Source organism: Oryctolagus cuniculus, chromosome 12 (genome assembly GCF_964237555.1).
Source record: "Oryctolagus cuniculus chromosome 12, mOryCun1.1, whole genome shotgun sequence".
Classification (NCBI taxonomy): domain Eukaryota; kingdom Metazoa; phylum Chordata; class Mammalia; order Lagomorpha; family Leporidae; genus Oryctolagus; species Oryctolagus cuniculus.
In genome coordinates this window covers 3004857-3029576 of record NC_091443.1, presented here as the reverse complement: position 1 = coordinate 3029576, position 24720 = coordinate 3004857, and the positions used below count along the sequence as shown (strand labels likewise).

General features: G+C 63.5%; 1 protein-coding gene across 1 annotated transcript in view; it reads right to left on the bottom strand.

The window, feature by feature from the left end:
- ST8SIA2 (ST8 alpha-N-acetyl-neuraminide alpha-2,8-sialyltransferase 2) overlaps positions 1-19457 on the bottom strand; it is a 40617-nt gene extending 21160 nt beyond the window's left edge. The window contains exon 1 of the mRNA XM_051835185.2: positions 19243-19457. Coding sequence (XP_051691145.2) covers positions 19243-19340 — 98 coding nt within the window. The 5' untranslated portion in view covers positions 19341-19457. The remainder of the gene's footprint in view (positions 1-19242) is intronic.
- Positions 19458-24720: the final 5263 nt, after the last annotated feature.

Sequence of the window (24720 nt, the reverse complement as noted above, 5' to 3'; positions counted from 1 at the left end):
CTCAGAGAGTCCCGCCTCCTGTCACTCTCAGAGAATCCCGCCTCCTGTCACTCTCAGAGAGTCCCGCCTCCTGCCACTCTCAGAGGGGCCCGCCTCCTGCCACTCTCAGAGAGTCCCGCCTCCTGTCACTCTCAGAGAATCCCGCCTCCTGTCACTCTCAGAGAGTCCCGCCTCCTGTCACTCTCAGAGGGGCCACCACCTCGTCCCAGCCGGCCCTGGTCTTTCTTCTCCGACCCCAACAGCCCGGTGGAAGCGTCTCAGCAGCCCCACCACGTGGTCCTTGGCGAAGGCCTCACCGCGGCCTGTGGTGGAGAAACCACTGGGCCGAAGTGGGACCCCCGGCTGTGGCCCCGAGGTGCAGGGGCCGTGCCTGCCTGGCCAGCCTGCACGCCGGCTGCAGCCCTGGGTATTCTGGGATGTGCTGGCAAACTTCCCTTTCAAAGGCCAGGGCAACATTGCAGGCTTTGTGAGCCATGAGGAACAGCGAAGACATATGCAGGCACTCAGTTACGAGAGAGAAGACAGGCTTCCAATCAGCAGTGCGATAATAAGCAAGTGTAACATTTCTCTCAAAACACCCCATTAGGTCTATGAATGCGAAGGTTGCAGTTACGCTGGGGCGCAGGGGAGGTCTTGCCTAGCTGGTGCTGTGGTTTGGAGGCCGTGTGTCCCCAAGGCCACGTGATCAAGGTTGGGTCCCCCAGATCTTACGCTGGTGGGACTCAGGGTGGACGCCCCGTCCAGCGACGTGTCTGCAGAGGCTGCTCTGGGGAGGAATTGGCTAGACTGCGTTGTTGGGGCGGAGCCCAAGCACCCGGGGGCTTTGTGGAGAGTGACATGGACACAGAGACGTGTGTCCCCCTTGCCATGGGACACTCTGCCCCCGTCACCAAGCCCACGGGCCTCCGTCTCGAGCTGTGAACCTCCGGCCCTGGGAGCCTTTCCATACGCTGAGCTCTCGTAGGCCTTCTGCTGTGGTAACAGAAAGTTGGCTATAAAATCGGGGTTTGAAGTCAGTGTCCGGCCATCATGACGGTCAGGCGGCCTCGCACTCCAGCAGAGCCGGCCCTCGCGGCTCTGAGAGGCTGTTTCGGCATCGGTATGAGCTCACCCGAGTATGGGCTGCGGCTGTCTTCCGGACACGCCCTCTGTGCCCTGGGTGCCACAGCACCTTCCCGCGGGTGAGGTTAAGCGAGGAGACGCCTACGGCTGAGTTCTGGCTGGATGAAAGCTGGCATGGCCCGTCCCTTCCCCGTGGCCAGCTGGGCCCCCACGTGACAGCTTCACAGGCAGCAGGGGACACCCCAGCTCGGTGAGTGCCCCGAATCCACACACAGTCCCAAGGGCCACCAGGGGACTTGGAGCTTGGGCTCCGCCCCAACAACGCAGTCTAGCCAACTCCTCCCCAGAGCAGCCTCTGCAGACACGTCGCTGGACAGGGCGTCCACCCCGAGTCCCATCAGCGTAAGATCTGGGGGACAAAGCTCAGACCCCCCACCTTCCCGACGGGCTCCACCACCTCTCGGCCACCCCTGGCCCTGTGCTCCTGAACCTCACAGCGATGGAGGCCCCGCTGGGCACAGCAGCCCAGGGCTGGTGCAGCTGCAGCCATGGCGCTGGCGTTCCGTGACAGTTCAGGCCCAGCCCTGGACTTCCGTGGGTGCCACGGGGCCCAGGGGCCGTCTCTGCCCTGAGGTCTCCTGGCTGACTGCTCAGCTCATCCCTCTGTCTTCGCTGTAAATGTGAGTGTGATTTCAAACTCCTGTGGTTGGCATCAGAGCCTTTGCTGGGGTCAGAAAACGTCCCGGGAGCCCCAGGCTCAGGTTCGGCTCCCGCTGCTCTCAGGAGCACGTGCACGGCCACCTGCAGGTCAGCAGGCACGGACCCAGCGTTTCTGAGCATTCACGCCCCCGTCCCCAACTTCCCCTCCATGCAGCTGTGCGCCACCCATCTCCTGGGGCGACCCAGTACACGCGCGGGGCCACAGCCTTCCAGAGTGGACGGGGGCACCGAGCAGCTCGCTTGGCGCCTGGCCTCCACCTTAGGGCGGAGATGGATGGGAACACAGACGCCGAGACGGCCAAGGTCCCCACACCCAACCCCGACGCCGAGCGGCCGAGACAAGACGGTGCAGCTACCTGCTGCTGTGGGCAGAGGCCTCTTGTGCAGGTGCTGGTGGCTGCACTGTCCTCGCCCCACGCTGCGGCTCCGCAGCGGCCAGGGCCACTCCTGCATCGCGCCCAGGCTGCACCTGTGGCAGGCGGCTCCCTGCAACCAGCGACCACTGCCCCCTTGCAATCCAAGTCCCCACCAGCGCCTTGTGAGGCCCGGGCCCTGCTCAGCTCCGCAGTTCCTGTACACGCAGCGTGGGCCACAGGGCCCTGCTATGGTAGACGTAGGTCACCGGTGCCGGGTGTGACCCCTCTCCCGCACTCAGCCTTCCGGAAGCACGGCCCCTGGGGGGGACGGAGGAAGATCCCAGTCTTTCCTCTCACGGCCCCCTACCCACACTGCCAGCCACTGCAGGCTGTGGCTCTCCCCACGGCTCAGCCCCGGCCCTCAAGTCTTAGTGCAACGTCACGGGTGTAGAGAAGCCTCCCCCGCCCAAGCACCTGCAGTTACACCTCCCCCTCGCCCTCTGCGAATGCTCGGCACAGTGCTCACGCGCTGGATGCGTGGTCGGCCTCTGGTGCAGGGTGCCTGCCCCGGGGCCGGCGTGATGCAGCCCAGGGCTCGGCCGGTGTTTGCCGATACAAGGACTCGCCCTCCTGCCTCTCGTTCCAGCAGCAGAGCCAGCTGCCTGCTGGGCCCCGCTGGGGTCTGGGCTGTCACTCCCACCTCTTGGGTTGGCGCGTCTACACCACAGCAGCCCCCTTAGCCGCGCGTGACTCTCGGCCCGTCTTGGACCTGACTGTGTGGGGCTCGGCGCCCCGCGTTTTATTTTGGTTCAGTTAAGCTGCACAATGGCTCTGGGCGGCCGTGGTGATTATCCCTTCCACTGGGGAAGAAAGTGAGGCCCACAGAAGGTGGACACGCGCCCAGAGCCATTTGGCTACTGCTGGGGACACTGGGATTTGAGCCCAGTGGGCTGGCTCAGGAGCCCAGCTCCTAATTGTTATGTCATGCCCCTGGCTCACGCCCAGTAGCTTTGAATGTGTTAAACAAACAGCCCTTCTTTAATTCCTCACTCCCCTCAGCTATTTCTCTCTCTCCCTCTCTCAGCAGCACGTTGCAAAGGGAAAGACCGGCGGTGCGGGCTGTGTGTCCCGCTCCAGTCTGCTCCGGTCTGCCCTGTACCTGTGGCTCCATCCAGAGAGCTCTCCCATGTGGCTACTGTCTGAACAGGATTTGTCCCTTCAACTCACCCAGTCGTTTAAACTCCAAAGCCTTTGAGTGATGTGGCTAGACGAGGGCATGGGGGCGGGGCCCCACGTTGGATCCTGGTGGCCTTCCAGGGACGGGGGAGAGAGAGGACATGCAGATGCGATATACTCGGAGCCGGGGTCGCTCGCAGGGGCGTGCCCCATGCTGTTCGGATCTTGTGACTGCAGAGCCTGAGCCTAAATAAATGGTTTTCCTTTCCGAGGGGTCCTGGCTAGGTACGTTGCTATGGGAACAAGAAGCTGCCTAACACCAGGGCAGTGGCTTCCCGGTGGCCCTCGGAGTCCGTCTGTTTCACAGGGGCAGCCCTGCCTCCTCCCTGGGTGGGGACCTGGGGCTTGCTGGGTCTGGCTTCCCAGCGGACCTAGACCCACCTTCTCCCTGGGCAAGCTCTGGAGGACACAGCCCCCCGGAGGAGGCAAGATGAGGGTCCATGCAGCAAAGGGGTGGGCGAGAGCCCTCGGGGCATCTCTGGGGTCCCCTCTGCCTCGGGAAATCCACAGTCTCCAAGTCACCCTGAACCCGGCTCCATCCACGAGGACACAAAACCCATCCTTGGTTCTTACTGTTGCCTGGCGAGACCACCTAGAACTGTCCCTGTGTGTACACCCCATACGACGCGTTTCAGTCTCACTCCCCACAGTTTTTTAAGACTTCCAAGCATGCCCGACTGCAGAACATGTGTTCTCGACCGCAGCCTCCCTGCCCCCACCCCCAGGGGACCGGCGAGGAGCGTCGGGAACTTCCTCCATGTGCCAGGCACCAGGCCAGAGGCACGGGCACCTCCTTTCTCAGGTTGGGCTCGGACGGTGAGCAAGCGGCCAGGCCACACGGTGAGTCGGCCGGCAGGACACGGCCAGGGCTTGTGCCTCTGCAGGGGCTGCGTCCGCCCTCTGCCTGCTGCGGGGAAGGTTTTAATCCACAGCTGTGGGGGTGCCAGCAAGTGGGGCGCGAGCAAGGGCAGCTCAGGCTGTGGCGCCCTTGTGAGGCGGGGCTGGCCTTCAGCAAGGCGCTCCCGGGGCCGCGGCTGTGGTGCAGCCACTGAGGCCACCACCTGTGATCCTGGCGTCCCTTATTGACTGCTGAGACCCGCCTGCTCTGCTGCTGACCCAGCTCCCTGCCTGTGGGCCTGGGAAGGCAACAGAAGACGGCCCACGTGCTTGGACCCCTGCCAACCATGTGGGAGACCCGGACGGAGTTCCTGGTTCCTGGCTCCTGGCTGCAGCCTGGGCCTGTCCCTGCCGCTATTTGGGAGTGAACCAGTGGATGGAAAATCTTTCTCCCTCCTTCTCTTCCTCTCCCTCTGCCTTCCAAATAAACAGTAAATGTTAAAAAGAAAGACACTGGAGATTGACTCTCCCCCTCCATAACCCGACAAGGGTAAAGGGAGAGCAGCCACCAGGAGCCACGCTGGAAACGGCTTAGGGGAAACCCCGGGTCCTGTCCACTGCCCAGTAGCGTCTGTGCCTGGCAGGACCCGGGCTGTCCGCCCCCCTCCTATGGCAGAAGAAACGGCGCGTTGTAAAACCTCCACCGAAGAGACGAACGCCTGGCGGCCTCGTTTTGTTCACGTCCCAGCCTTGAAAGGGAGCAGCAGGCCTCGCCTCTGCTCTTGAACCCCGCACCACGTGGGAGACTTCAAAGGCCTGGGTCCCACCTGGCTCCTTCCCTCGCCCCGCCCCAGTAGTCTCCTGGGGCACCCGCTTGGGAGGACTCAGAAGTGGCTTTTCGGGGTCTTTGATGCGCTCCTCCCAGACCCTGCCCACCACGGCGGGGAGGGAGGGGGACTGGGGCTCCAGGTTCTGGCAGACTTCGCTCTAAATCAGGGTCCCTTTCAGATGGGGGCCTCAGTCCCACGCTGGTGAAAGCTCCGGCTGCTGCCCAGAACGGACCGTGGCTGCCTCGGGAGCGGGACGAGCCCTCGGAGCAGCCTGGAGGGCGGGGTCTGAGGCGGGGGCTGGGAGGGGGCGCGAGGTGACCAGGGTGGGCCTGAGTTCTGTGATGGCAGGGAGTGGGGGTGTGCGGGAGATCACATCGGTGCCTCCTTCTTGCAGCCCCAGCGACATCTGAAAACCGGGGCAGGGCGTGCTGTGCCGTGCCGTGCCGTGCCGTGCCGTGCTCAGGGGGCTGCGCCGCACTTGTCCCCCCGGGCCCCCATGCGCAGACCCTCCCTCAGTGCGCCTGAGCCTACTCCCAGCTCCCGCCGGCTGAGGGGCCTCTCTCCTTTGCCAGGGAACTGAGTGAGCCATGAAGTCCCAGAGGCCCCACCCCACCCCCTCCACATGCCTCCCTGTGGTCCAAGCTTCCAGGGCAGGAAACCAACTGCCCTCACCAGCAGAGCCCTGGCCTGGCTCGGAGCCCCTGGCCCTTTCCTTCCAACGCCTGGCCATGCCACAGACTCCTGGGAGCCCCCCCCCCCCCACCTTGCTGTCTCCCCGGTCTGGGCGGTTCTCCTTTTCCTGCTAAACCCCTAGGCCCTCCCGGGAGACCCTGGCGTCTGCAGTGGAGTCCCCTGAGCTCGGGCTGTCGTTGGTTTTCCTTTGCTGCGGGGCGGCGGTGGGGGGAAGGCCTGTACAGAGGCCAGCACAGGACCACAGGGATGCTGTGGGTGACCAGGTTCTCGCGACGCTCTCGTGAGCTCTGCTGAAACTCGGCGCGCTGAGCTCTGCGCTCGTGCAGGAGCCACCCCTGCATCATCCAAGTGGCACTCAGGCCGGGGCGAGCGAGGCAGCAGGCCCGGGCAGGTGCTCTGTGGGCTGCGTCTTCCTGAGCCCTCAGGGTGGCCCCGTCTTGCTCACGAGAGCAGGTGCTGGGCAGAGATGCGCCTGCGCCTCTTCATTGCTCTGCTGTAAGTCTTCAGGGCAGGAGTGAGGCTCGGCCCAGGATCAGCTATTTGCAGGGTCGCTGCTCCGCTCGGTGGGCAGCTCACTGGCAGGCTGTCCCGTCCTGCCGCCACAGAACTGGAGGACACCCACGTGTTACAGGCAGGGCAGTTGAGGCCGAGAGCGGGCAGCGCCTGCCCTTACAGTGGCAAAGGTACCACCAAAGCTCCGACCTCTGGGCTCTCACGGCAACCCTGCTCCTCCGCACCCCTACGCCAGCCCACATCACTGACCCCCGAGCGCCCTGTCTGGCTGCGCTCAGCTCCGCTGTCCTGGCCTCTGGCATGGGGTGGTCAGCCCCGGGGCACACGGTGGTGGACGCCTTCTGCTCTGCTTTGTGACGGGGGAACAGAGCTCACGGGAGCCATCCCGGACACCATGTGCCTGGCAGCTGTCCTGCTGCTCTTCTCCGGGGGAGCTGGGGGTGCCCCCATAAGGCTGCTGTGTCCACACCTAACTGGGCCCAGCCTGGTGTCCCTAGCACGCTGGGCCAGGCACCTGCCCTGCTATGGCCACACTGAGATGCTGCGTGGGAGAAGCAAGGGCTGGGCATTGAGCAGGTGCCACGTGTGTCTTTCCTGCCTGCGGAACCAGCTCGTGGGGACGGGAGGGCAAAGAAGAGCGGTCAAGGCCCCACTGCCCACTGCAGATGGAACCGGCCCCCCGCGGCCGGCCGCCAGCCCTTCCAGGATTGGAGATAGAAACACCATCACACAATGGGACTCTGATGAGGCCTGACATCGCCAGGTCACCACGCTTCACTGGGCACGTGGGTCTCAACTCCCACGTGTCGGAACTTCCGCAGGCAAGATGAGGGGCCATGCAGCCCAGCAGGGCAGCACCCATCTGCCGCCCGCCCCTGCCCAGCCCCCTAAGCTGCAGGACTCTCCACCCCAGTGCGCCAGTTGCCAGCCTGCTCCGTTCCTGACTCTGGCCTTGTCCCTCCAGCCCTTGGCGCCTGTGTGTGTTGAGGCCACGTAGCCGGGATGCTGGGACACGGCTTAAACTCTGGCCACTTTCCCCGTGGCGCGGGGCCTCTGCCTGTGAGCCACACACGGCTCAGTGGGTTTGTGGCAGACAATAACGCGGGGAGCCGTGCACCCCTCTCCCATCTTTCCCTGGCCATGGCCCTGTGAGGCCACCGCAGTCGGGGGTGTAAAGAATCCCGGGGTACGGGTGACAGGGGCCTTCCTGAGCCCCTCCCACCCCTTCTTTCATTCATTGTCCAAACAGGCACCTGCTGGCTGCCGGGTGCCACAGGTGTAGCCGGAGGAACAACTTGGCTTCCGTCTGAAACTGCCCCGGGCTTGGCGGGCTTCCGCAGAGCGAGCAGAGGCCCCGCGCGCGCGGCCGGAGGGTGGGGAGTGTGCCCCGGAAGCAGCTCAGGGGCCTCCGGCTGCAGCCGCAGGGGCTGGGGTCCGCATGGGTGCAGGGGAGCTGCACGTGCCCTGACACCGTGCACCCGTTTCACTGGCGCCTCCTGCGTCGTGCGAGCCCCGTGACCGGCTGCGTCTGAGCAGTGCCTCTGCAGGATGGACTGGAGTCGGTGAGGAGCTGCCACCGCCACCGGGAGGGAATACCGCGGCCGGGGGCGTCGCCGGGCGGGCCGGCCAGGGATCGGCCCCGCGTGTGCAGGACTTGTCCTTAAACAGACTCACTGAGGAACTTACAAGCCCTTCTCACAAGAGGCATCTGACTCACCCCAGACACACAACAGCGATGCTCCTTGTCCTGAATGGAAGGTTGAGCAGGGTGAAGCCCCCGGGGGCCCTCGTGTCCTGCCTGCCGGGGGCCGTCTCCACCTGGAAGCAACTTGGCTTCCGGTCTTCCGCACCCCTGCCCACCTGCACCCCTGAAGCTGCCCGCACGGCCCCTCTGCGGCTCACAACTCACAGCGGGGGCAGAGGCAGATCTGGGCCTGACCAAGCCCCAGTCTCTCAGCCCCCCGGAGCTCCAGGGACGGGTCCTGGGTGGGCCTGCTGCCCAGTGGGGACATTGGCCGGGTGCAGATGGGGGAAGCCTCGCTGGCCAGATTCTCCAGAAATTTCCATCTGGTGCTCCTGGCCTGGGCCAAGGCTGTTTCTGACATATGGCACCCTCCTTCGATTACTGTCACGGGTGAGGCCGGGCTAAGACTTTTCCCTGCCTCCCCTCTTGGCCCGGGCTCCCTGGGGAGCACAGCGGGAAAGAGGCGCACGTGGCTGACCCCTGGCACAGCCTCACTATGCTATGCTTTAGGCGCTCTGCCTGGGTCTCAGTTTACCAGTCCACAAAATGGGTTTTGCAGCAATTCTACAACAAATGTGTGAAACAACGCACAGGAAGCTCCTGGTGTGTACCCAGGCATCCAGGAAGTAGCCAAGCAGGAATCCCTTTTCCGACACCCATCTGAGGATTATTCTAGGCCAATTGTGTGATGGACGTTGGAGACGCACACACAGGTTCCCCCTGGAGAGAAGAACCTGGGCCGGGGGCTGGGCGGAAGGCAGAGAAACCAGTCAGAGTCCCGTGTCGCCTGACGAGGGGGAAGTGTGCCGAGGTCCTTGGGGAGCATCAGAGAGGGCAGCTTTCACACCCCGGCGGTGCAGCCCCCACTCACCGAGACTACACGGTGCAGCCTACATACCGGGCTACAGGGTGTGGCCCACTCACACCAACTATGAGGTGCAGCCTGCACACCCAGACTACACGGTGTAGCACGTGCACACCCAGACTACAGGGTGTGGTCCACTCACACCCAGACTACACAATGCTGCCTGCACACCCAGACTAGGCAGTGTAGCCTGCACACCCAGGCTATGTGGTGTAGCCTGCACACCCGGGCCATGCGCTGTGGCCCATTCACACCCAGCCTGCACACCCGGACCATGCGCTGTGGCCCACTCACACAGAGCCTGCACACCCGGGCCACGCGCTGTGGCCCACTCACACCCAGCCTGCACACCCGGCCCACTCACACCCAGCCTGCACACCTTGGCGCTGCCCTGCACACTGTGCCCATCTGCAGCTCCGTGGTGTGTATCTGCACCACTAGACAGAGAAAATGCCAGGCGGCGGCCCCCTCCGGCTCTGTCATCCGGGCACCATTCACACCAGGCGGCCCCCTCCGGCTCCGTCATCCGGGCACCATTCACGCCAGGCGGCGTGCTGCCTCCCCTCCCACAGGGCACAGATTCACACGCAGCAGGCCTGGGGCTGGAGGGGGCCTGAGAACCCGCATTCCTACCGGACCTCTCATCGCCCCAGCGCTGGTGCGAGGCCCACACTTGGACCCACGGGTCCTGAGCCAGGTGCTCTCAGGTGCGGCCTCAGAAGGACCCAGGCTCAGCTGCCCCCAGAGTTGTCCTGATGCAGATTCCCAGGCCCCAGAAATTCCGGAGTGGGGCCCAGCGCTCTTTCCAACAAGCCCCCAGGGGTGCTGCCGCCCGTGGCAGTCAGGAGCCAGGATGCCACACGCGCGCCTCCAGGGCCCACCGCGCCCGGCCCTCCTGCCTCCAGGGGAATCGCGAAAGGAAAGCAGCAGCCGAGCCCCCACTCTTCCCAGCCCGGGGGAGCCGAGTTGGGCTCAGCTGCCACGGGCTCCTCTCCTGTCAGGCTCACCTGGAAGCTAAGGACGCCTTGTGGAGGCCGCCCCTCTGGATGGGAGGACTCGGGCAGCCAGGAAGCTGGATCACGTGTGTGCACGCGTGTGTGTGTGTGTGTGTGTGTGCTTCCGCCTCCAATGCAGTCTAGGCTCTTAGACCGTGAGGCCCCTCCACAGAACTCGGACAGGTGGGCCGGCCACAGCGCTCACGGAGTGGCCACGATCACGCGTGTGTACACTTCCCACGCTCCCAGCTCCCGCGGTGGGACTCGGGCGCCTCCGGGCAAGTGCATCCGGTACGGGCACAGCACGGGGACGGCCTGGATTTTCCCGTTCCGAGTCTGTGAGTCTGTCCCTCCGCCTCCTTCCCCATTCCCTCCTGGCGCTATGTGTTATTATTTAAATTGAGTAGCCCCCAAGTGGCTGTGGCTTCGTGAAACCACAACTGTGCTCTTAGAATAAATCATGGTGCCGCGAGCGCCGCCAGGCCCCTCCCGGCCACTTTCACATCTGTGCCCTACACTGCGGTCAAACACACAGAACCCGGGCTTCCATCGCGGCCGCCTTCAAGTGCACGGTCCAGCAGCCTGGACGGCCTTTGCCGTGTGCAGTCCTCACCCCCCACCCCTCCAGAACGTGTCCTCTGCAAAGCTCCACCTGTGCTGCGCACCCCCAGCCCTGGACGCCCACCCTCCCACTTCCTGTCTCTAGGGACCTCGTGCACATGGAACGGGGGGTTTGATGGGCTGGTTTTTAAAATAAAAGATTGAGAAAATTTAACTTATTTGAAAAGATAAGAGGGGGGCAGAGAGAGAGAGAGACAGAAGGAATTGGTTCAGTCCCCAGGTTCCTGCAGCAGCCAGGGCTGGGCCAGGCCAAAGCCAGCAGCCAGGAGCTCAATCCAGGGCTCCGACGTGGGTGGCGGGGGCCCGAGGTCTGAGCCGTCGCCGTTGGCTCCCAGGGTGCGCACTGGCAGGAAGCTGGAGTCAGGAGTGGAGTCTGGCCTTGAAGCCGGCACTGCGATAAGGGATGCGGGCGTCTTAACCACCAAGCCAAATGCCCCCCGTGCCCCCACCCCTGGCTTCTTCCACTGAGCACGATGTCCTCAGGGTCCATCCATGCGCCCCACGCATCAGAATTTCCTTCTTTTTGGGACAGTTTCAGGCATATGTGGTGTATCAGGTTAGTACCCGCCTATGATGCCGGCATCCCACATGCACGCTGATTCGAGTCCCGGCTGCTCCACTTCTGATCCAGCTATCATGGCCTGGGAGAGCAGTAGAAGACGGCCCAGATGCTTGGGCCCTGCACCCACATGGGAGACCCGGAAGAAGCTCCTGGCTCCTGGCTTCGGCCTGGCCCAGGCTTGGTCATTGCAGCCAACTGGGGAGTGAACCAGTGGATGGAAGACCTCTCTCTGTAACTGTGCCTTTCAAGCAAATAAAAAATACATCTTACACAAAAAATAGAATTTCCTTCCTTTAAAAAAAGTTTTATTTTCATTTCATTTGAAAGGCAGAGAAACACAGGGGGTGGGGGTGGGGAGAGGGACATCTTCCGTCTGCTGGTTCATTTCCCAAAATGCTCACGACAGCCAGGGCTGGGCCAGGCTGCAGCCAAGAGCCAGGAGCTCCATCTGGGTCTCCCACGTGGGCCGCGGGCTCCCAAGTACTTGAGCCAACACCTGCAGGTTGTGTGTTAGGAGGAAGCCGGGTCAGCGGTGGAGTAGCCAGGACCCGACCCAGGCCCTGTGACGTGGGCTGCGGGCTCCCATGCAGCGGCGCAACCCCCGAGCCGCAGGCTGGCCCGCCTGCTTTATAAGGCTGACTGATGTTCTGCCATTGGTATACTCCACATTGTGCTTACCCATCCATCCCTGCTGGACGCCTGGGTGGCTGTAACTTCTAGCTACTGTGGCTCAGGCTACCACGAACATGGCACGCACACACGGCGTTGGGACCCTGCCTTTGTTTCTGTCGGGTTTATCCCGGGTCGGGTTTGCTGGGTCACTCACACGTTACTGATTCCTGCAGCGGCTGCGCTGCCCCTCCCCGTGTTGTGTGTGTCTTACGTCATTTCGCAGAACTGCGAGCTGTGTATCATTGACCTCCCTAGGCAGGTTGGGGGACTGAGTCTCGGAGGGGATTCATCACTCGGTCACGGTCACAGAGGCACTGCGTCTCACAAGAGCCTCAGTCTTCCAAGGCGGCTCCCAGCGGCCCCGCCGATGCTCTGGCTCGCGAGCGGCAGGAGGGGAGCAGGCCTGGGTCAGCAGCAGGGAGAGCCGTGTGGCGGAGCCCCACGTGAGTCGTTCTGACCCTGCTGGGGTGACGGCTGAGGCGGGGGACAGCGGCAGGCTGGGGCAGGGGCTGCAGCCCCCGGGCTGGCCCATCACAGCCGGTCCCTGGGAGGTGCCGGTCACCACGCTGCTGCCTCCTGTCCTGCCTGGCTGGAGGCCCCCTGCCCAGGCCAGGCCAGACCACAGGGGGAACTGGGCTCTTGCTCCTCCTGGGAATGAACTGTCTGAATTCGGATGCAGCTGGGACATGAGGCAGGGTGCACCTGAGGTCAAGTCCCCCATCCATGGGCTCCGAGGGGCAGTGGAGCACCGTTGCTGCCGACAGCCAAACAGCACAGACCGCCACCTGTCTGTCAACCCTGCTCACTTTCCCCGAACTTCTCAGGCCTCTGCCTCCGTTGTTTAAGCCATGCGGTTGTCCGCCGCGCACGAGGGCAAGAATGACCTGAGCAGTGCTCCTCCAGGCACAGCCCTTGCTCTGTGGTTCTAGAAGTCAGGGAAAGCTCACGGGTCCCTGGGTAGAGCCTCGGTGGGCCTGCCCTGTCCTTGGCACCCCTAAAGGCTGTGCCCAATGGCCACGGCCGCCATTGCGCCCAGGGGACCACCTGACACCGCCGAATCTTCTACAGGCTTGGCCGTCTGTGGCAGCCTTGATGAACTCTGTGTGGTACAGAAACTGGGCTGCCCCGGAGAGAACAAAAGCCAGGTGACTTCAGGACCAAAACATGGCTAAGAGCAAGCGGGTCACAGAACCACGCAAACCCGGCTGGGATCCCGGCTCCTCACCCACTGGCTGTGTGCCCTTAGCAAGTCCAGGAACCTCTCTGTGTGTCCATGTCCCTGTCTGCAAACCAGGGGCAGGGTGGGCGGGGACCCAAGAGAGATGGGTGGGCTCTTAGCAAGGCAGTGTGAGCCCCAGAGAACAGGGCCCCCCAGGATGCCCCCTCTCCTGCAGGTGCCCAGTCCTTCCCGGGGGCTTCTTCCTCCCCCTCACCAGGCTGTGCCAGGCCTGGGGAAGCTGACAGCCCCATCCGCTCCTGTCTTTGTCTAGAAACTTCCTCCGGGCCCTAATCATCTGCCTTGTTTTTCTCTCAGTGTGCGCACGTCTCTCTCCCGGTAATGAGATGGTCAAACGAACGCTGTGCTCCAGGGCCATTCTGATGAGACACAGAGGGGATGAGGCGGCGGCTGGAGGAGGGGACACAGGGCGGGCGCGGGCATGGCCACGTGTGTCCTTCCCCACTGCACAGAGGGACTTCTCTCTTCCTGGCTGCCGCCTCCCACTATGGCCCCGGCTCCCAGGGCCCCCGGCTCTGCCCTGCAGTGACCCTGTGGTGCTAGGCACGTGCCATGAGGATGGGAGCATGCCCACTGTCCTTACAGGAGGTCATTTAGGACGTCACTTCTGGATTGTTCCCCTTGCTCCCTGGAGCCTGAGTTCATTCCAGCTCTGCATATGTGGCTTCGAGTTCTACACCTCCACCTTCTCCTCTGTAAAATGGGCTGACAGCAGCCCGGGCCTCCTCCCCCGCGGGAGGATTCCAGGTGGGGGCAAGAGTTACGTGCTCTGACGTCACTGGGTACACAGCAGACGCCCAGCTGGAACACGCTGGCTGTCACCCTCTGCTGGCCACAGCCTCCGTGGGGACACTGAGGCGGGAGGCTGTTTCCCGGGAGACCCCTGGATGCCCCTCCCAGGCTGCTGGGGTTCAAGAGCTGGCAGCTGTCTGGGAAAGAGGGACTGGGGTTGTGCGTGGGGTTACTAACGTCAGCCAGAGAGGAGCCATTTCTACCGCCATCTGCGCCCCTTTCATAAAAGGGGCACCTGGGATCCTCCCAGGAAGCCCCCTCTCAAGGGCAGGGGCTTCTCCCAGGCAGTGATGGAGGGCACCCGGTGACCACCGGCACCATCCTGGCTACCTCGGGCCTCCTTCCCTTTCTTCTGGGTCACTGCCCACAGGCACTTGGGAGGCCCTGTCGGGGGGCTGTGTCCACCTCTGTCCAGCCTGGAGGAGTGCGTGTGCCACCCTTAGCGTGGACGGGAGGCAGCCCCTGCTCTGAGTCCCTCTTCCCCACAGCAAGGTGCTGGGGGAAACCCTGGCTGACCAGAGCTTGCTTCGTGCAGGGCCCTCCGGGAGCCTAGCGCACAGCGGGGGGGTTCATGCCTGGGAGGGTCATGTGGTCGCAGCCCTTCCCCTCGGCACCACCGCGGAGTCGGCCACGGCTGAAGCCGAGGACACACTGGGACAGACGGGTCCTGTCAGGACACAGGGCGGCTCCCTAGCTGGGTGGGGAGAACATGACAGCGGCCCAGCTTCTCCCCACACCCCCCTGCCACCCTGGAGGGCGAGGACTTCAACACAGCACAGGGGCGCAGGGCAGGGGCACAGGGCAGGGGTGGGGTGATCTAGACGGGAGAACAGCACGTGCAAAGGCACACAGGAGTGGAGTCACGGAACATTCTGGAGAACTGTGAGCAACAGAGGGTGGCTGGAGCCCAGGGAGGCCGGGCAGAGAGGCCAAGGCCGGCCACATGTGGCTCTGGGTGCCCTGCTGAGAGCAGTGGGGGATGGGCACCTAGCACAGCAGTTCTGATGTCGGCTGGGACACCCACATTCCATATGGGAGAGCTGGGGTTCGAGTGGCGGTTCCACTCCCACTCCCACTCCCAGCTCCTGCTGATGCACCCCCTGGGGGGTAGCAGGTGTGGCTCCGGTGGTTGGATCCCTGCCACCCACACAGGACACCACACTGAGGGGCCAGCTCTTGGCTTCAGCCTGGCCCACGGCAGCTATGGGCGTCTGGGGAGTGAACCAACACACAGGCGAGCTCGGTCTGTCCCTTTCAAACAAAATCACTTAACGAGTATGAAAGGAACAATTAGAAATAAAAACAATGGGAGCCTTCTAGAACCTCACTCTCCCTGAGAAGTATTTATAATTTGCAATTTCGAACATTGCCAATTTGAAGAACCTAAGCAACTTTAAAACCTAGCAACCCTGCTTCACAGGGGAGGCGGCCCTGGTTTCTAAGATGGGGCTCTATTTACAATTTAAATCTGATGCTGGGAACAGTTGGCAACAGGACTTGGGCAGGCGAGTGAAGGCCAGAACTCCCCTCTCTCCCGTTTTATCCTCCAATCCTGTTCCCACTGGAGAGGTGTGCACCAAGACTGCGGAGAAGAGAGGCGCTTGACTCTCACGCCGGGCCTGGACGGCACCGTGCGAGGCCACTTTCTTCTCGTCCACCTGGACATCCACACCTCGTGCCTCTCCCTCCATCTCAGCTGGACACCGGGGCCGCTGCCCACTCCCAGTCCAGCCCCAGCTGGGGGTCCGTGCTAGCGCCTCCGTGTCTGTTAGACTTCCCAGACGGGGCCTGGTGTGTGGCTGGGGTGCCCTGGGTGGCAGCAGCTCTGGTCAGATGTACACTCTAGCATGTTGGCACAGAGAGAGGTCACTTGCTCCAGACCCCTGGAGCCCAACCCTAGGGTCTGCAGACACTGGGACGGCCCCTCCAGCTGGCGCAAGAATCGGGTGTGCAATGGAGCAGGCACCTGCCCTGCCGAGACGTGTCCACCCCAGGGCCACCTGTGAGCCCAGGAGCTCGCTTGGACCAGATGGACATTTTGGGGTGAGGAGTCCCAGGAATGTCTCCATTCCTCCTCACCCACCTTCTTCCTCCCTAAATTACAGACAAGGAAATGAGAAAGGCAAGACCAGGCTCTGAGCAGAACTCTGGGCCTGGGGAGTCAGGAAGACGGGTCTACCATCCACTCCCTGACACCGCATGGGAGAACAGGATTCAGAGGACACAGCAGTGCCACGTGATGGTCACGGCCGTGGGGTTGGGGCTCCCGTAGGCTGAGGGTCCAGGCACGTGACTTACCCACTCACACGGCCTTTCTGAGCCTCACCCCAGCAGGAAACTGCGCATGGCAATGGACACGCAGCTTACACGGGTTTGGGGTGGACTTGGGAAAGAGCAGTCGGCCCAGTGCCTGGCACACCGGAGTTCCTGGTGCCACCGGCAGGTGGCCAGGGGGTTCCGCTGAGGAGTGAGTGTGTTGGCAAAGCACCCTGAACAGCATTTGGCACATGGAAGTAGCTCAGTCCATGCTACCTGTGGTCACCATCGTCAATGTTGTGACGGCTGTCGCTCTCTTGACCCTGACTGGAGCTCTGTCACTCCCTGATGATTAGGGCAGGGGTCACGGCAGGCGAGGCCTGTGTAAGCCTGCCCTGCCCGCACCTGCCGGGTATGGTCCTGCACAGGTGCGTGGCTGCTCAGGTTCAAAGTCACCCTCACTGATGTAGGGGCGGGGTTCCTTCGGGGCACCCACACTCCCTTCCTGGGCGAAGGCTCTGCCGTGTCTGCAAAGCTTCCCCCGAGCTCTGGCTTAGGATGCGAGCGTGCGCCTGGGCCACTGGGCCCCACTCTGGGTGCTTCGCTGAGAGCTGAACTCTGTGCTTCCTCTTCTCACTCAGCCCCTGCCACAGGACGGCAAGAGCATCAGCACTAGAGCCCTCGGAAACAGCCCTCCGCGAAAACCCTGGCCAGGGCCACTGAGGCGCCACGTCACAGCCTCCCTTATAAAGTAGCAGGCAGGAGTGCCAGGAAGCAGAGCGCGTCTTCCTCCACAGCTCAGGTGTACATCGCTTGTTCCCTTCCTTCCCCGAGATCCCAGGGCCTCGGTGAACCCCTGCCTTCCCCCAGGGACTCCCCGGCAGGTCCCGAGCTGCCCCCAGCACAGGTGGAGGACAAGCTGGGGGGATGAGCAGGGCTGGAGTAACACGATGTGGGCTTGGGGAGCCACCGCGAGGGAGCTCCTCTCGCCCCCCTCCCTGGCACTGAGCCCAGCTGGCTGTGCAGGGCGGGCTCCGAGGAGGGACGAAGCGGGTGTGTGTTACAAGCTGGCTCAGAACTCGGCAGGAGGTGCTACTGGGGTTCCCACCCTCTGCTCCACACCTGCCGGATCCCAGAGTGGCCTCTGTTCCTCTGGATTCAGTCCAGGTAGGGCAGGCTGAGGGTGCGGCTGGAGTGATGCTCCCCATCACGGGGCAGGTCCAGCGCCAGCCAGGGCAGCACATCAGGCTGGAGTGAGGGGTGTTCAGGCCTGGCGTGGGACTGGTCAAGCCAGCTTCAGCCTGAGTACGGGGGTATCCGGCAGAGGGAAAACGTAGAAGATGGCAATTTGACCTGTTGGCTGTTTGCTCCTGAAATCACCCCAGGAAGGGGCAGGATGGGAAGCAGCAGGACCCCGCAGTGACACGGGTCAGGGACACAGCAGTGACCCAGAGCCTCAAACACACACGTGTGCCCAGGCCTGGGCGCTGCCTCCCCGGCACCTGTTGGAGCAGCTTGATGGGCGGGTGGAGGCTCAGAGAGGCAACTGACAGGAAAGTGCAACGCTGTGTGCAAAGCGCTTTAGAAATTAAAGTCTCTGGCTAAGAAGGTGTAAGGGGAGGGTTCAGCTAGGGGATCGGGGAGGCTGCCCCGCACCTTTCCACCGTGGAACAACCCTGGGCGCAGAGCGCAGGCCCGCCCTCCCACTCTTCGAAGGTCAGCGAGCATCTGGGCCGCGCAGGACCGCGATGGAGGAGGCCAGGCGCCCAGGAGGAAGGCCCCGCCGGCTGCGTTCTCCCTCACCCCAAGACGCGACTCCCCGATTTGCTTCCCGACCCACGTTTTTGAGTCGAGAAGCTTTGGAAGTGGCCCCTCTCCCTGTCTCCGCGTGGGAGCCGATGGCTCATGGCGCAAGAACGCAAAGCCGTTGGTGAAAGTTTTCGGAGCGCGGGAGGCAGCCGAGGATGGGGAGGAGAAAGGCTTGGAGGGAGGGGTCCTGGGAGCCCCGCCGAGCCCACAGGGGACAGCTGAGCTCGCAGACAGGGGCAGGGGCGGGCGAGTGGCGCCTGCTCCAGGCTGGGGTCCTTGGGGCCTGGGCGTCCGGGACCCAGGACCCAGGACCGCAGCTTCCCTCGGACGGACCTGGCGGCGTGGCGGAGCCTCCCCTCCGCTGACAATGAAACAGCAAACGGGACAAAGGAGTGGCGCGCGCGGCAGGGCGCCGGCTCGGCGGCACAGTTCCCACCGAGGAGGGGACGGTCTCCGCTCCTCCACACCTCTCCACCTCCTCGCCCAGCGCCTCCCAGACCCCCAGCTGCTTCCCCTCCCCCTCGAGCTCCAGAGAGGGGCCGGGCCCGGCGGGGCGGGGCGCAAGCTCAGCCTCCCTGCCACCGCGCCCTGTGTCCGGCTCCGCAAGCGCGCTCCCCGGGTTGTCCCGGGTCGGCGGAGGAAGAGGGGCGCGTGTTCCTCACCCACTCGGGAGACAGCGAGGGCGAGACCGTGCTCCTGGGAGCCCAGAAGCCCCCCGCCCACCCCGGGGCGGCGGCACAGACTTTCCTGAAACGTCTCCCTTTCGGCGCTGCGAGCGCACAGTACCCCGGGGTCGCCGGGGGGCGTCGCGGGGTCTGCTGGGCGACAAAAGCCAGGCGAAGGCGGGGGCCTGGGGGTTCTAGCCCAGCCCTAGTCCCAGCCCCAGCCCCTCGCGCCCGGCCTCCAGCGCTTCCAGCGTCCGCGCGGGGCTCCCGGGACGGCGGGAGGCGCGCGCGTGTGTCCGGGGGTGCAGGGAACATTCGCGCTCCCCGGGGCCCGAGCTGAACCCCAGCGCTCCGCCCCAGCCCGGGGATCCCCGCCTCGCGTTCCGAGATCTCCGCGCGCCCCCTGCCCACTTTGCCAAGGCGAGAAAGCGGCCGAGCCGGAGACAAAGAAACTCCTGCCTCCCAACGCTCTCGGCCCCGCCGCCCGCCCGAGACACTCCCCGGCGCCCTCCCGCGACCCCGGCGACGCCGCGCACGGATTCGTCGCGGAAGAGGCCGAGGGGACGAGTCCGCCTCTGGACTGGGGGCACCCAGGGCCGCTTGGGACCCCGCCCGGGGCCGCCCCACGCAGCCGCGCCCCGCCCCAGCGCTCCCCACACCGTCCCGGGCCCCGGCGCCGCGCCCCACCTCTCCAGAGGAGCGAGGGGCGCGGCGCACACAAAGCGGTCGCGCAGGGACCTCGCGGGGGCTCGCGCCCCACCCGGCGAGGGGATTTACCCGAGGTCTTCCTCGATCTCCGAGATGTCGGCGAAGAGGAGCAGTACCACGAGCAGCGCGAACGCGGCCAGCACCCAGCTCCGGCACTGCAGCTGCATGGCGGTGTGCGCCCGCCGGGGCCGCGGGCGCCGCGGGGCAGACCCTGCGCTCCCGCGAGTCGGGGCCGGCGGCGGCGGCGACAGACGCGGGCTCTCCGGCGCCCGAGCCCGCGCTCCTCCCGCGCGGCTGCCCCGCCCCCGCCCCGCCCCGCCCCGCGCCCGGCCCCGCGCGCGGTTTGACGGCTCCGCTCCGCGCCCGGCTCGCCTCCGCCCTGGAACCCCGCGGTCCGGCGCCCCCGGCTCCTCCCGCCCGGCTCCTCTTAGCTTCCAGGGCGCAGGGCTGCGGGCAGCTTGCGCCCGCCCGGCCTCTCAAAGTTTCCCGGGCACAAAGGCCGACACCTGGGAACAGCCCCGCGCGGGCGGCCGTCCAGCTGGCGACCGACGAGGCGCGGCGCTGGGGGCTGGCGGGGGAGGTGGGTGAGGAGAACCTGGAGAGCCACAGACTTGCCAACTTTGGCGGCCTGTGCGGGCGGGGACTTGGTCCGCGGGCAGCCGGCCCGCACTCGCCATCACAGACCCGAGGCCCGAGTCTGGGGTTCCGCCGGGGCGGTTGCTCCGTCTTTGAGCGCAGCCTCAGCGCCCGCCCCGCCCGGGCCTCCCGCTGACTCTCGCTGGCTTCCCCCCAGCTCCTGCCCCGCCCTGATCCAAACGCAGCTCCCCACCCCACCCCCACCCCCACCCCTGCCGGTTATTTGTCGGCTCCCCAGCCTTAGACGGTTTATCGCAAATGACGTTTTGCACCAACCATCAGCCCGGGGTGGGAAGGGCCCCATTAGTTTTACTACAATTAGATAATTGTCTCCCCCACCCCTTGCACCAATTGTAACAATTCCTAAAATGACCATGGGGGGCGAGGAAGGGTCCTCGGTTTGAGTGGGGGGGGGGGCGGGGGCGGGGACAGCCCCGCAGAGAGGCGCAGGGGACAGCGCCAAGGCTCACAGGAGGCATGGCTTCAGGCTGGTCTCTTCAGGATGACCCCAGGCAGGTAAGAGGGCCTTGCTGATTTCCCCACCAAAGCCCACACGTGCTGACTCCTGCTGCCCCCTGACGAGGGGTGCAGGACGGAGGCCTGGGGCTGGGGGGTGCCGGCCCCTGAAGCCCTCCCGGCAGGAGGAGCGCCCATGGCTCTGCAGAGCAGGAGGGGTGCAGGGCTGCTCCAGTGCCCCGGCCGATGTCTTTCCCCAGGAAAGTGGAGAAAGTCCCACCAGGCGGCTCCTTCTCTGAGAGCATCGGGACTTTTCTTGGCGTGAGAGTTCCTGGCATCGAGCAGAGTTGGCTGTCGCTCTCCCTGTCTGTTCGAAGCAGGCTGCAGAGGGTTTCCCCTCCGTGCACCCAGCCACTGCTCTGGCCGTCCCGCCCCCAGCTTTCCTCAGCGCCTTGGTCTTTCCTGCTGCAGGGGTCGACAAGTGTCTTGCTTTTTCTGAGATGAACAGTGGCTGTCTGAAGGGGGCGGGAGGCCAGGTGCACCTGCTGTGCTGCTCAGTCCTCCCTCACCCCCGTCCCCTCCATGGCTCAGCGCCCACCTGCTCACCTGGTGCAGGCTGTGTGCAGCGGCTGGAGGTCTCCTTTGCCGAGACCTCTGTGCCCTGCCCTCTAGTGGCTCATTGTTCAGCAGGAAGGCAGACAGCAAGTGCCCACCCGTGGTCTGGGGTGTGACCGGGGGCCGTTCAGGGCCTCCTGGCTAGCTAGGGATCGATCATTAACAGAGCAAGAGGAAACTGGGTCCCTACCTGGTCTCTGCTTCTCTCCCAATGGCACTTCCACTGCACAGAGCACCACAAGGTAATGCCACGGCCCCACGTGCAGCAGGTGGCACCCAAGTGTTGTTACAGCAACGTTAGGTGACCCACACCGTCATCCCAGGCTCCGCATCCTTCTCTGTACTGTCGGACCCGGAAACAGCATCGTCTCCCTGTAGACAGATCCTTGTCACCAGACCCCGGAGCGCTGTCTCTTGAGTGCAGGTGCTGAGGAATAGAGCCGGCCTTTGGAGAGCCTGTCTGGGCAGTGAGCGTCGTCGAGAGGGCCCTCAAGTTCACTGACCACAGAGGAGCGTCTGTGACACCGCCCCGGCGGGCACCCTTCTGCGGTCTGGAAAGCCACTGCCGTCGGCGTCTGGGTGGAGGAAGCGTGGGAAGAGGGGCCGGGAACGCCTCCTTGCTGACGGACTTTGCTGGAGCCGCACACGCCGGCCTGGCCACCCTGCCTCTGCCCTCCTCTGACCCCTCTGTTTAAGCAAGTCCCTTTCCTGCCTTGGATTTTCCAAGAACTGGTGTGTGTGTGGGGGGGGGGGCTCCCATGGTAGCCTCCTTGCTCCAGATCATTGACTGCTTGGGTTACAAAGCAGCAGGTTAGAAGCCATCGGCCATGTGGCCGGGCAGTGAAGATGCTGGCTGGGACTTGCTCGTCCCGCACGGCAGGGCTCGGGTCCCCTCGGCTGCAGCTCCTGACTCTGCTGCCTGCTAATTCGGACCCCGGGAGGCAGAAACAATGGGCCCCATTACTGGGTCCCTGCCACCCACGTGGGAGGTGGGACGGAGTTCCCCACTCCTGGACCCAGCAGTGGTGGGCATTTGGGGAATGAACCATTGTCGGGAGCTCGTCCTCTGTCCGTCTGTCCTTCCATCTGTTGCCTCTCACAGGACAACAGTCACTGCCCCTGTTAAGACTTGACTTTACATTAACAGAGTAGGTTGGCTACTCAGGCTACCAACGAGGGGCTGCGGGGTTTGTATCAGTGAAGGCTGGGGGAGCAGAAGGCTCTGGAAACCGCGGGGGCCCAGGAGTCACTGCAGTGGGACAGCCCCTCCTCCCAGAACCTCAGCTATGGAATCCTCGAAACTGTGTCTTCCACTTATGCATTGAACAGAGCTCCACCACCCCGCCCCACCCCTGGAGGGACAAAGAGAGCCCAAGACCTCGGCCAAGTCGGGGCTCGGCTTGTGGGGACGCACCCCCACTCCAGCTGGTGGCCACTGGCTTGCTATCATGACCCAAGGCCTGCCTGAGGTCTGAGGCCACAGCCTGGGGCTCCCCTCCAACTTCCCTGGAGCTGCTTCTGGGGAGGAGTGAGGTCCACACTGGCAACACCTTGGCCAGGTCGCTGGCGGGGGCGGGGGGAGCTGAGGTGTCGGAGCAGGCTCAGGTGCGAAGCCGTGCCCGGGCTCTGTGGTACTCCCACAGAGATGCCGCCATCTCCAGTCCACAGCTGGGGAGTCTGAGCCCCACGAGGCTTAACCGCCCACAGTGGCAGCGAGCGGCTCTGAACTTGGTCGGCCTCCCTGGGTCACGGGCCGGCTCAGGTCCCCTCTGGCACTCGAGGTTCTGGGTGGATTTACAAGCTGGCACCGCCCCCGAATGCTGCCATGTCCCCTCAGTCCTGGCCATGCAGGAGGCAGGGACAAGCCCATCGCTGCTGGCTGCTCGCTTCTTCACCGTGGGGCTGTAGCCAGGAGCCTTCCTGTGCATTCTAACAAGCAGAACGCACCGCTCCTTCCAATCAGCTCCTTTCTGAACCTCAAGGTAGGCAACCATGATCGCATCCCAAGTGCTGACCTGGCCCCTAACAGCCCTGAACCCTCAGACAGCAGCTTGCAAGGTCAGTCGACCTCAAATGGCCCGAGTGCTGCTCTCTGTCTCGGGGCGGGACTGGAGGGCGGGCAGAGTACAAGGTAGAGAGCGTAGCTGGGACGGGTTAACAGGTGTCTCTGCACCTCCAGCTACCGCGGGAATTTGCCTTACTCAGATGCGGATGTTCTCACAAATGCAGCCTTCTCCTCTTCAGAGCAGAACAGGGGCAGGTGTCCTGCCATGTGGGTGAAACGCCCGCGTACTTACTACATCGAGAACCTGCATTCGAGTCACGGTTCTGGCTCGTGGCGCGGGCTCCCTGATGCCATGAACCCTGGGCGGCAGCAGTAATGGCTCAAGGACTTGGCTTCCTGCCCCCGACTCGGGAGACCGTGAGTTCCCGGCTCTGGACTGGAAATGCGAATGGGAGTGATAACCACGTGGGGAAGCAGACGCGCGGTGCCCTCCGGTTGTAACTTTCACAACGGCACCGTCGTGGTTTAGCCAGAGAAAGGCAGGACTCGAGCAGGTGGCGGCCGTGAGTGTTTCTGGGCTCAGCAGCAGGGGGCTGTGGGAAGGAGCCCCCAGTGAGCCGGGTGGGGAGGGGTGCACAGGGCAGCGGTTCACTTTATCTGTCTGTCTATCTATCTATCTATCTATCTATCTATCTATCTATCTATTTATATTTCAGCTGGGGTTTTTACAAGCCTTTCAGCTGTGACTCAAGGCAGTTTTGATTGGGTGGCCCTCTCCTCTAGTGGGGCTTGGGGTCTGGTGGGATCGTCCATATGGAAAACCCTACGACCCAGAGGCCCGAAGTTCACCTGAGACCCCCACTCGTTTCAGGGCCAGGAACACTTTTTTTTTTTTTTTTTTTTTTGCTGGTTCTGTCCCACAAATTCAATTTTTTAAAAAAGATTTTTTCATTTTTTCCAAAGGCAGAGTAACACAGAGGAGGAGAGTCAGAGAGTCAGAGAGAGAGAGAGAGAAAGAGAGAGAAAGAGAAAGAGAGTCAGAGAGAGAGAGAGAGTCAGAGAGAGAGAGAGAGAGAGAGAGAATCTTTCATCCGCAGGTTCACTCTCCAATTTGCCACACTGGCTGGGGCTGAGCCAGGCTGAAGCCAGGAGCCAGGAGCCTCTCCCAGGTCTCCCTTGTGGGTGTAGGGGCCCAAGGACTTGGACCGTCTTCTGCTGCCTTCCCAGGCCATAGACTTCTGGGTCAGAAGTGGGGCACTGTGTCATTTTTCATGACACTTCAGTGGCACTGGAAGCTCCCCAGGCATGGGGACCTGTGCTCCTGGCGTGGCCCCGTGGTATCTGCATGGTGGGTACCTGAGCCGTCGACACATGGCTGGAGACAGCGCAGGGCAGAGACGTAAAGCGTGACAGGCACACCATGGGTCGGTGTTTGCACCACGCACACAAAAGAAACACAGTAATGCCAGCATCGTGGGGACCACAGGAGGAAATCAGGTTAGGAAGTGAGGAGTGCTGAGTGTTGGTTTCCTTTGCCGGTGACACAGTTTATAAGGATTTAATCAAATCCATGCTGGGTGACCAGTGTGGGCCACCCCTGGCCCACCAGTGACCAGTGGCATCAGGAGCTGTCATGGCCTGACAGCTGATGGGATGCCATTCTTTTTCTTTTCTTTGTCTTTTTTTCTTTTTTTTTTCTTTGACAGGTAGAGTTGTAGACAGTGAGAGAGCGACAGAGAGAAAGGTCTTCCTTCCATAGATTCACTCCCCAAATGGCTGCTATGGCCAGTGCTGAGCCGATCCGAAGCCAGGAGCCAGGTGCTTCTCCTGGTCTC